General features: G+C 42.7%; 1 protein-coding gene across 1 annotated transcript; it reads left to right on the top strand.

Annotated features, from left to right (window-relative positions):
- Positions 1–563: 563 nt before the first annotated feature.
- On the top strand, positions 564–10,708 carry LOC120017756 (catechol O-methyltransferase domain-containing protein 1-like). The gene is made up of 7 exons (XM_038960723.1): positions 564–689; positions 2,719–2,840; positions 4,964–5,069; positions 5,233–5,351; positions 6,979–7,033; positions 7,120–7,253; positions 10,410–10,708. Exons 1-7 carry the CDS (start codon positions 635–637, stop codon positions 10,560–10,562), a joined length of 744 nt encoding a protein of 247 aa, XP_038816651.1. The 5' UTR covers positions 564–634; the 3' UTR covers positions 10,563–10,708.
- The last annotated feature ends 1,201 nt before the right edge of the window (positions 10,709–11,909 follow it).

Raw genomic sequence — 11,909 nt, 5'->3', positions numbered from 1 at the left:
CGGCGTCCTGCAGCTTGAGCCACAAGTCAGGGAGGGGGTACTGTCACGTCTACTCCCCCTTCCCCTCTCTGGCGCTCATTGTCGGCAGTTTACTTATTATTACGCACAACTGCCACCATCGTTACGCGCACCTGCGCCTCATGAGACTACATCACTTCTATGATTACCTACCTTATGTCTGTCATTCCCTTTGGCTGTTTCCCCAGGCAGTATTAGTTATCTTTCTCATGTCCAGATGCTAAACTCTTGTTTTGTATTGTTCTATTTATTATTAAATGTACTTGCTTCCTAACTCCCAGTGTCTGCGTTACACATCTAGTATTTGTATGTATTATTTGACCCTCTGTACTGCATACAGTGAGCTTCAAACAATGGTTCCCTTTGGCTGACACCTTGGAAACTCCACTCTTACATCATGGGGATCATGGGGTGGTGTCTGGAAAACACATTGTGAGGAAAGTGTTTACATACAGAGTGGTCTATCTTGTCCCTCACCCAAAAAGATAGTTCAAAACAAACACACATGGAGACCAGTGGACTTTCCCATCCACTCTGTATAAATAGTAGACCCACATTCCCTCAATACAGTCTCTTTGGTGTTCACTCTATATAGCTGAATAGACACACTTCCAAAATGGCTCCAGATATCAAGATGTATTTCTACATTCAGCTTGTTCTTGCACTAACAGGTAAATATCTCGCTGTGCAATTTTTCCAGTAGAGAGGAGAAAATTGTTTTTATTTAACCTTTATTTAACTAGGCAAGTCAGTTAAGAACAAATTGGTATTTACAATGACAGCCTACCTGGGAACAGTTGGTTAATTGCCTTGTTCAGGGGCAGAATGACAGATTTTTACGTTGTCAGCTCGGGGATTCGATCCAGCAACCTTTCGGCTCTAACCGCTAGGCTACAGTACCTGCTGACGAGGGGGGAGACTTAGGCTCGGGGGCCTCATTTATAAACATTTACATACATACAAAATATACCCCAAAATGTGCGTGCACCAGTTTTCACACAAAAGTTAGAATTTATAAAAACTGAACTTGACTTGAAAATGGGCTCACCTTCCAGCAAACTTTAGACTGTGTATGCACTTTCTAGTGGTTGAAGTTTTGCATTGCAAGCAGGCAAGTAGATTAGTATGTTGTGCATGTGGGGGATATACTGGACACGCTTGTTCATAACAATAAACATTTACATTTACATTTAAGTCATTTAGCAGACGCTCTTATCCAGAGCGACTTACAAAGTTATTTGACTGTAAATCATCCTATCCAGAGCTCAGATCCAGAGCACAGTTTATTAACGGTAGCACAGACGGTTGTAGGTTACTTCTGTAGTTTTCCTCTGAATACTGTCATTTCACATTTCTCTAGTAGACAATATTGTGTTTATACACATAATACATATTTTCAGAACCATTGCGGAATAAATTCTTAAACTTTTTTGAACATGATGGGTTCATATTCCCGAAGTAGCCACAGACTACAAACAATTACCATGCGCATGTCTCATTTAACTGGGCCTATTAGATACGCTATTAATTCAAGTATTTTGCTCTATGCACAGAAAGGAATCTGGTTTATAACATACAGTAGAATTTAACAGGTGAACAGACATATGACATTTTGCATTGAAGTGTGTAAGTTATGGCCATCACTGTGAGTAGACAATGTTCTAGAATTTACGCAGTGCAGCAGCGTAGGTTGGAGAAAAAGTAAATGCAAAACATTAGGTCCTATTGAATTCAAACGGTCTGTTTACAGGTCCACAGCTATTTGCCTTTGTTGTTGTCTTACATAAACTTTTTGTCTGTCAGATAGCCACGGCCTACAGCAAATGTCACTGCAAAGGTTAAACATTCTGTCATCACCTTCAAAGACATTTGATCAAGTTCGCTATTTCCTTTAGAAAAATGCCTTGGCCTAGTTCCAAAGTATACAGGAAATAAGGGCGTTATTGTCACAATAAAAGGTGAACGATGGGCATTTTCAGGCGCGGGTTTAATGTTTGTTGATACGCACACAGTTTCAGGACGGGCCTGATTAGTAAATAGGAAACATACATATGCATGCCATGCACCAAGTTTAGTGTGCAATTTACGCAATGGCTATAAATGAGGCCCCAGGATTGCAACAACTATCTCGCCAATCACTTTTTCAAATGATGTGGTTAATAAGAGTTGGCTGTTAAGAAGCACTTAGCTAGCACGCTAGCAATCGCTGCAAACGTAGATAGACCGCTAACCAACAAGAAAGAGTGTCAAAACAGGGCCTCCACACAACGTGGTTTACAAGCTGCAAAGGCAAGTCTGCATGCTGGACATCAGGGGCAGCCAGAGCAGCTTGACCCCACATGGAACTCTGAGTTGGTAGATCGTTTGAATATCCAAGTGCATGCACATCTCATTGGCTGAGCTGGAAAAATCAGCTGTTTTTGACCAGTAAGCCCACACCACTCTGTTTTTTCCTTACAGGCCAAACAAGGGCACAGACTCAGAGAATATCCATCTTTTTAACATCTTTAAGCACTGGAATTTCTTATCCTAATGTTGACAGTAAAGAATTCTTTACAAAGGTTAACTTGCTAAATCCTGAACCCGCTGTAATCAATATTTGCCATGGTTGCGAACACGGCTTTGGGGCTGACAATTAAAATGACGTTTAGATGGGTTACCATGCAAAACTAAATTTGTAACTGATGTTTTTTTGGTCAGGCACAGGAATAGGATCTGCCCTGCCAGGTAAGAGCCACAGTGGAGGGAAGAACGACCCAGTGCTGCAGTATGTCGTGAACAACTCACTGAGAGAACATCCTGTCATGACCAAACTCAGACTGGTAAGGCTGGACTGGGTTAGAGCCAGGGTTAGGGTTGTGGTTGTTTTTGAGGCTAGTGTTAGGGTTGAACCGGGATGAGGACATGAAACTAGGGCTAGGGTTGGACTGGTAAGACTGGACTGGGTTAAAGACAGGATTAGGGTTGAGGTTGAGGCTAGTGTTAGGGTTGAACCGGGATGAGGACATGAAACTAGGGCTAGGGTTGGACTGGTAAGACTGGACTGGGTTAAAGACAGGATTAGGGTTGAGGTTGAGGCTAGTGTTAGGGTTGAACCGGGATGAGGACATGAAACTAGGGCTAGGGTTGGACTGGTAAGACTGGACTGGGTTAGAGCCAGGATTAGGGTTGAGGTTGAGGCTAGTGTTAGGGTTGAACCGGGATGAGGACATGAAACTAGGGCTAGGGTTGGACTGGTAAGACTGGACTGGGTTAGAGCCAGGATTAGGGTTGAGGTTGAGGCTAGTGTTAGGGTTGAACCGGGATGAGGACATGAAACTAGGGCTAGGGTTGGACTGGTAAGACTGGACTGGGTTAGAGCCAGGATTAGGGTTGAGGTTGAGGCTAGTGTTAGGGTTGAACCGGGATGAGGACATGAAACTAGGGCTAGGGTTGGACTGGTAAGACTGGACTGGGTTAGAGCCAGGATTAGGGTTGAGGTTGAGGCTAGTGTTAGGGTTGAACCGGGATGAGGACATGAAACTAGGGCTAGGGTTGGACTGGTAAGACTGGACTGGGTTAGAGCCAGGATTAGGGTTGAGGTTGAGGCTAGTGTTAGGGTTGAACCGGGATGAGGACATGAAACTAGGGCTAGGGTTGGACTGGTAAGACTGGGGAGAACCAGGGTGTTTATGAGATGAAAAGCAGGAATGTACTGTACATACAAACCAGATGTGTACAGAGAGACACTGGTTTTCTACAGTATCATGACAGTTCAATAGGCTACTATAACCACTAGAGGTCAGCACAGTACTATACAAACACTGTGCTGAGAAGCTGCAGTCAGCAATACGGCGTAATTACATTGTTCGATTAGATTATGTCATAAAAAAAGTCATGTTTTAGTCTTTTTTGTCGATGTTTGAAATCAAACAACATCATTCTGATTTTGTGTTAACCGCTCTGTAACAAAGCTTTCTTAGTGTCCAACAAGCTTTTTCAACCCTTAACCTTGTTCTGAACACCTCCACAACAAAGGTCATGTATGGCAAGACGGTACACTGTCCTTCTCTCAGCACAAATCAAAGCTGCAGGCTAAAGTTAAATCTAGACTTTGTTTCCTCTATCGTAATCGCTCCTCTTTCACCCCAGCTGCCAAACTAACCCTGTTTCAGATGACCATCCTACCCAAGCTAGATTATGGAGATGTAATTTATAGATCGGCAGGTAAGGGTGCTCTCGCTAGAGGTTCTTTACCATTCGGCCATCAGATGTGCCACCAATGCTCCTTATAGAACACATCACTGCACTCTGTACTCCTCTGTAAACTGGTCATCTCTGTATACCCGTCGCAAGACCCACTGGTTGATGCTTATTTATAAAACCCTCTTAGGCCTCACTCCCCCCTATCTGAGATATCTACTGCAGCCCTAATCTTCCACATACAACACCCATTCTGCCAGTCACAGTCTGTTAAAGGTCCCCAAAGCACACAAATGCCTGGGTCGCTCGTCTTTCAGTTCACTGCAGCTAGCGACTGGAACGAGCTGCAACAAACACTCAAACTAGACAGTTTTATGTCAATCTCTGCTTTGCGTGATGTATTGTTGTCTTTACCTTCTTGCCCTTTGTGCTGTTGACTGTGCCCAATAATGTTTGTACCATGTTTTGTGCTGCTACTATGTTGTGTTGCTACCATGTTGTTGTCATGATGTGTTGCTAACATGCTGTGTTGTGTTGTGTTGCTGCCTTCCTATGTTGTTGTCTTAGGTCTCTCTTTATGCACTGTTGTGTTGTCTCTCTTGTCGTGATGTGTGTTTTGCCCTATATTTAAAAAAACATGAATCCCAGCCCCCGTCCCCGCAGAAGGCCTTTTGGTAGGCCATCATTGAATTTGTTATTAAATGGTTTACCTAGTTAAATAAAGGTTAAATAAAATAAAAATTCTCCTTCCTTCATGTTGCAGAAAACCCTTGAGGACCCATGGAGCATCATGCTGGTTGCTAGTGAACAAGCACAACTGATGGCAAATCTGGCCAAACTGATCAATGCCAGCAAAACCATTGAAATTGGTATGTAATGATAAAACAAGCTTCATCCTGAAAACATTTAATGTTACTATATTATTTGGAACATCTTTCATTGTGCCAATCTTTTCAACATTCACTAATTCTGAATGAACTGCCCTCATTCTAATATCAGAAGAGACTAATGTTAATATTTTCCTCTCTCCAGGGATGTACACGGGGTACAACACCCTGAACATGGCGTTGGTTGTACCAGAGAGTGGTCAAGTGGTAGCATGTGAAATAGACGACGAATACGTGAACATTGCTAAACCTTTCTTTAAAGAGGTCAGATCAACATTCCGCTAGTCATTCAGCTAGTTTACTAGCTCCAATATTCCTCTAGACAGGAATTAGATCTGTTTGTCCAGTATTCAACCCCAAAACAACATCTAAACCCATTCAACCCGTTGGAATTCAGAAACATTGATTGTCTCTCCAAAAGCTTCAATACAGCATATTCAGTATCGAACATCTGTCAGTCAGACTTCACAAAGTGCTGTGGGTGGAGTAGTGAGGCCGTCTGCTCAGAAGAAAGTGTCTACGAAAAGGTGCAAAGCCAAGCAGCAGAGAATCCCTACAATGAACGTAATGCCCCCCTCCAAACAGTAGAAATACTACTGTACACAACACAGGTCAACCATTGTGACAGAAAATGGTTGGTATTGTCTGTTAAAAAATTCAAAAGGCACTCGCACATCTGAACAATCTTATTTACAGGTGCATGGCAACAGTTGAACAAAGAAACCGCACACTGCTCTTGATAGTATCACTGATATTTAATAAGGTTACGTATCGGCCTCACGGCCTTCGTCAGAGCTTTTGTGATTTTTTTAAATGTACACCTAGCCCCACCCACATCCGTTCCACACATCAAAGGGGGTTGGAGGCAAAGGAAAAACAAATAAGTGCTACCAAATATAACAATATGCATTGCATAAATATTACAAAAGTGTATAAATAAGACGTATTATACACGTCTGTAAAACCACAATGAGGACATAGCAAGTTTTCATTAGTCATTGGGTACATCGTACGGAAAACATCAGAGTAGGCACATAGGCACACATATTCAAATATTCAAATTCACAACATAACATACATAGGCATTTCATCATTAAGTCCTTTAGGAAATAATGTCTGGAGGGTGAAAATCCCAAAACATTCTCTTTTACTCAGACTATTATTAATATCACCTCCCCTGTCTGATATCTTAACTTTCTCTATGCCACAAAATATAAAGGTAGAAATGTCATGCTTTAGGTCATTGAAATGTACTGCGACTGGATAATCCCTGTCGTTTCTCCTGATTGAACTTTTATGTTCACTAATTCTCTGTTTGAGAGAGCGGGATGATTTACCGACATAGCTGAGCCCACATGGACATTTAATAATGTAAATAACATGGGTGGTGGAACACCTAATAATGTCATTTATTTGGAACCGTTTTCCTGTGTGTGGGTGGCAGAAATATTCACACTTTCACACAATATTCACACACATTTTCTGTTGTGTCTGGCAGTTGGCATGAACCAATTTATCGCGTAAATTCCTCTCCTATACACAATAAGTGAGTGATTTTTAAATTCAGCCGGCAAAGCTGGGTCTGATGATAAAATATACCAGTGTTTCTTGACCACACCTCCCACTTTTCGTGAATTCAAAGTATATGTGGTTGTGAACATTACGGAGTGTTCTTTAGCTTAAGCGGGTCTTTTTTGTAACAGTTCATCTCGTGTTTTTCCCAATGCCAAATTAAGAGCTTCTTAAAAAAAATGGTTGGTATTATCTGCTTCAAACAATCTAAACTCGAAATCAAGTCAACATTTTATTTAAAGCACATTGAAACATTTAAATGGACTTAACAGTACAGATGCCTAGACTAACTACCCTTGTCATCCTTTCTCTTTTCTAGGCCGGAGTCGAGGATAAAATTAATGTCCGTCTTCAAATGTGTATAAAAACACTGGGTAGGTGACTGATTTTAACGAACCCAAACACGATTCCGTTGTGAAACGGGTGAATCCTTTTCAACGTGATCTTTTGTTTGTCCTAGATGAGTTGATAGCTGCTGGGGAAGCTGGCACCTATGACTTTGTGTTCATCGATGCGGACAAACGGAACTATGACAGATATTACGAGAAGTCTCTTGAGCTTGTGAGACAAGGGGGCATCATTGCCATCGATAATGTGAGTAGCCTATGCCCAAACTTTTATTCCTACAAGCGAGTCGTGATTTTGAATATGATTTGAATAATGCCAGCATGCAATCGATTTGATCTAATAAGCTAACTAAGGTAAAGATGCATGAAAAGATAGGCCTACATATAAAACACAGAGAAAGATTTATTTATACATTTTTTATTTAACCTTTATTTAACCAGGTAGGCTAGTTGAGAACAAGTTCTCATTTACAACTGCGACCTGACCAAGATTAAGCAAAGAAGTTCGACACATGGAACAACACAGAGTTACACATGGAATAAACAAACATACAATCAAAAATACAGTAGAAAAATCTATATACAACATGTGCAAATGAGGTAGGATAAGAGTGGTAAGGCAATAAATATGCCATGGTGGCGAAGTAATTACAATATAGCAATTAAACACTGGAATGGTAGGGTGTACAGAAGATGAATGTGCAAGTAGAGATACTGGGGTGCAAAGGAATAAGATAAATAAATAAATACAGTATGGGGATGAGGTAGATTGGATGGGCAAATTACAGATGAGCTATGTACAGGTGCAGTGATCTGTGAGCTGCTCTGACAGCTGGTGCTTAAAGCTAGTGAGGGAGGTAAGAGTCTCCAGCTTCAGAGATTTTTGCAGTTCGTTCCAGTCATTGGCAGCAGAGAGCTGGAAAGAGAGGCGGCCAAAGGAGGAATTGGCTTTGGGGGTGACCTGCTGGAGCGCGTGCTACAAGTGGGTGCTGCTATGGTGACCAGTGAGCTGAGATAAGGCGGGGCTTTACCTAGCAGAGACTTGTAGATGACCTGGAGCCAGTGGGTTTGGCAACGAGTATGAAGCGATGGCCAGCCAACGAGAGCGTACAGGTCGCAGTGGTGGGTAATATATGGGGCTTTGGTGACAAAACGGATGGCACTGTGATAAACTGCATCCAATTTGTTGAGTAGAATGTTGGAGGCTATTTTATAGATGACATCGCCAAAGTCGAGGATCGGTAGGGTGGTCAGTTTTACGAGGGTATGTTTGGCTGCATGAGTGAAGGATGCTTTGTTGCGAAATAGGATGGCGATTCTAGATTTAATTTTGGATTGGAGATGCTTAATGTGAGTCTGGAAGGAGAGTTTACAGTCTAGCCAGACACCTAGGTATTTGTAGTTGTCCACATATTCTAAGTCAGAACTGTCCAGAGTAGTGATGCTGGACGGGCGGGCATGTGTGGGCAGTGATCGGTTGAAGAGCATGCACTTAGTTTTACTTGCATTTAAGAGCAGTTGGAGGCCACGGAAGGAGAGCTGTATGACATTGAAGCACGTCTGGAGGTTAGTTAACACAGTGTCCAAAGAAGGGCCAGAAGGGTGTCGTCTGCGTAGAGGTGGATCAGAGAATCACCAGCAGCGAGAGCGACATCATTGATGTATACCGAGAAGAGAGGTGGCCAGAGAATTGAACCCTGTGGCACCCCCATAGAGACTGCAAGAGGTCCGGACAACAGGCCCTCCGATTTGACACACTGAACTCTATCAGAGAAGTAGTTGGTGAACCAGGCGAGGCAGTCATTTGAGAAACCAAGGCTGTTGAGTCTGCCAATAAGAATGTGGTGATTGACAGAGTCGAAAGCCTTGGCCAGGTCGATGAATACGGCTGCACAGTAATGTCTCTTATTGATGGCAGTTATGATATCGTTTATGACCTTGAGCGTGGCTGAGGTAGACCCATGACCAGCTCTGAAACCAGATTGCATAGCGCAGAAGGTACGGTGGGATTCGAAGTGGTCGGTAATCTGTTTGTTGACTTGGCTTTCGAAGACCTTAGAAAGGCAGGGTAGGATAGATATAGGTCTGTAGCGTAATGGGTCTAGAGTGTCTTCCCCTTTGAAGAGAGGGATGACCACGGCAGCTTTCCAATCTTTGGGAAACCTATCACCTCTGTCCTCAGTCTGAGCCTCTCTCCTCACCTGTCTCCCACTTCACCTCACTCCTCTAATCTGTCTATCTGATTACCCTTCCTTGACCTGTCTATCACCTGTCTATCTGATTACCCTTCCTTGACCTGTCTATCACCTGTCTATCTGATTACCCTTCCTTGACCTGTCTATCACCTGTCTATCTAATTACCCTTCCTTGACCTGTCTATCACCTGTCTATCTAATTACCCTTCCTTGAGCTGTCTATCACCTGTCTATCTGATTACCCTTCCTTGACCTGTCTATCACCTGTCTATCTAATTACCCTTCCTTGACCTGTCTATCACCTGTCTATCTAATTACCCTTCCTTGACCTGTTTATCACCTGTCTATCTAATTATCCTTCCTTGACCTGTCTATCACCTGTCTATCTAATTACCCTTCCTTGACCTGTTTATCACCTGTCTATCTAATTACCCTTCCTTGAGCTGTCTATCACCTGTCTATCTAATTACCCTTCCTTGACCTGTCTATCACCTGTCTATCTAATTACCCTTCCTTGACCTGTCTATCACCTGTCTATCTAATTATCCTTCCTTGACCTGTCTATCACCTGTCTATCTAATTACCCTTCCTTGACCTGTTTATCACCTGTCTATCTAATTATCCTTCCTTGAGCTGTCTATCACCTGTCTATCTAATTATCCTTCCTTGACCTGTCTATCACCTGTCTATCTAATTACCCTTCCTTGACCTGTTTATCACCTGTCTATCTAATTACCCTTCCTTGACCTGTCTATCACCTGTCTATCTAATTACCCTTCCTTGACCTGTTTATCACCTGTCTATCTAATTACCCTTCCTTGAGCTGTCTATCACCTGTCTATCTAATTACCCTTCCTTGACCTGTCTATCACCTGTCTATCTAATTACCCTTCCTTGACCTGTCTATCACCAGTCTATCTAATTACCCTTCCTTGACCTGTCTATCACCTGTCTATCACCTGTCTATCTAATTACCCTTCCTTGAGCTGTCTATCACCTGTCTATCTGATTACCCTTCCTTGACCTGTCTATCACCAGTCTATCTAATTACCCTTCCTTGAGCTGTCTATCACCTGTCTATCTGATTACCCTTCCTTGACCTGTCTATCACCTGTCTATCTAATTACCCTTCCTTGACCTGTCTTTCTGACCTTCTGACCACAGGATACCTCACCTGAATCTCTGATCCCCCCACCTTCTCCCCCCAGGTACTCTGGAGTGGTAAAGTGGTGGACCCTGCTCCTGATGACCTGACCTCCCAGACTCTGGACAAGCTCAACAAGAAACTCCACACTGATCAGAGGATCGATCTGAGCATGCTCACTGTGGGCGACGGGCTCACCCTGGCCATCAAACGCTAACGATAACCCATGCTAACTCATACTAACCTGTGATGACAAATGCTTAACCCATGCTTACTCCAAACCAACTGTGATTTATTGGGGATTTATTTGAGATGTGGTAAACATGAAGGGCTGGAATAAATAGATGCTATTTTCAACAAGTACTGTACGTGTACGAGTGAGATTAACTTTTTACTTGAAATTCGAAAGCATGTCAGCCTCTGTCTCAGTAAGAGCTAAATAACTACCTTTCACTCCCAGAGATTGTAGTTTTTTTCAGGGTGTGACTAAAATAATTGTTTATTAGATTTCAATTGAGTACTGGCTTAACTGAATGACAACAGAATACCATGTGGTAGTTTTGGGGTAGGCCTCGTCTCAGAGGAATGCTCCACAGAACCAGATGCTGATAACAGATTGCTCTATGCTGGACAGCTGGCATCGAAACCCTCCAGCTGGGAGAAGAGGGATGCGATGACGGCTCTCCAGGTTACATGCTGGTGGAGAGGTGGGAGGTCTTTGGAAGACTTTTGCTCCAAAATATCAAGTGAGACACAAGGGGTGAGTTGACATACTCCCCTGGATTTATGCCCATTGGTTGACAGAAAGGGAAGTGATTATGGCACGAGTGAGACTGTAGGTTCTGATTTATTTTTATGTGTGTGTACATGCGTTCGTGCAAGTTGAAAAAACATGTTGACTCAACCTACTTGTAGAGAAACGTCAATGCCATCCTTTGTCATGTTGACAAAACGGTTTGTGACTCTGTCATACAGTATTCACTTTTATTTTTTGTTGTCCATGGCCACCTGGCTACAATGCTTGCTCACTAGCCTAACTGTGATAGTTAACATTTGCCTTCTACATCTAGCTACATATTAAACTTCCGTCCTCTGGCCTGGGGCACAACAATGTATGCATTTTTGGTTAGATCAGAATCGCTATTATAATCATTGGCTAGTACTGGAATTGAGTAAAACCACAAGTCCAACTCCCTATCTCCATCCATGGCTAATTTAGGAAAGGGTCAATTGTAGCTAGCTAGCTACAACAACACAACAGAAAAGCAACTATTCAAGGGGTTTCGGGAAATGATGTATTGCTCTCAATGTGATATGATTGGAGTGAAACCAAATGCAAACTGGCTTCCCTTAACATTTTTTTTTGGTGCTCCAGGACCATTCACAGTTGAGCTCACACATCACAATGCCACAGATGTCTCAAGTTTTTGGGGAGCGTGCAATTGGCATGCTGACTGCAGGAATGTCCACCAGAGCTGTTGCCAGATAATTGAATGTTCATTTATCTAACATAAGCCGCCTCCAACATCGTTTAGAGAATTTGGCAGCACGTCCAATCGGCCTC

This window comes from Salvelinus namaycush, chromosome 22 (assembly GCF_016432855.1).
Source record: "Salvelinus namaycush isolate Seneca chromosome 22, SaNama_1.0, whole genome shotgun sequence".
NCBI lineage: Eukaryota > Metazoa > Chordata > Actinopteri > Salmoniformes > Salmonidae > Salvelinus > Salvelinus namaycush.
This window is presented reverse-complemented; position numbering and strand designations above follow the sequence as displayed.

What these genes read in the sequence shown, in the direction of transcription:
- LOC120017756 (XM_038960723.1), top strand. Translation starts at nt 635, where the DNA reads ATGGCTCCAGATATCAAGATGTATTTCTACATTCAGCTTGTTCTTGCA. An exon ending in GCTTGTTCTTGCACTAACAG is followed by an intron (nt 690 to 2,718) that starts GTAAATATCTCG and finishes TTTTTTGGTCAG; the next exon opens with GCACAGGAATAGGATCTGCC. An exon ending in TCATGACCAAACTCAGACTG is followed by an intron (nt 2,841 to 4,963) that starts GTAAGGCTGGAC and finishes TTCATGTTGCAG; the next exon opens with AAAACCCTTGAGGACCCATG.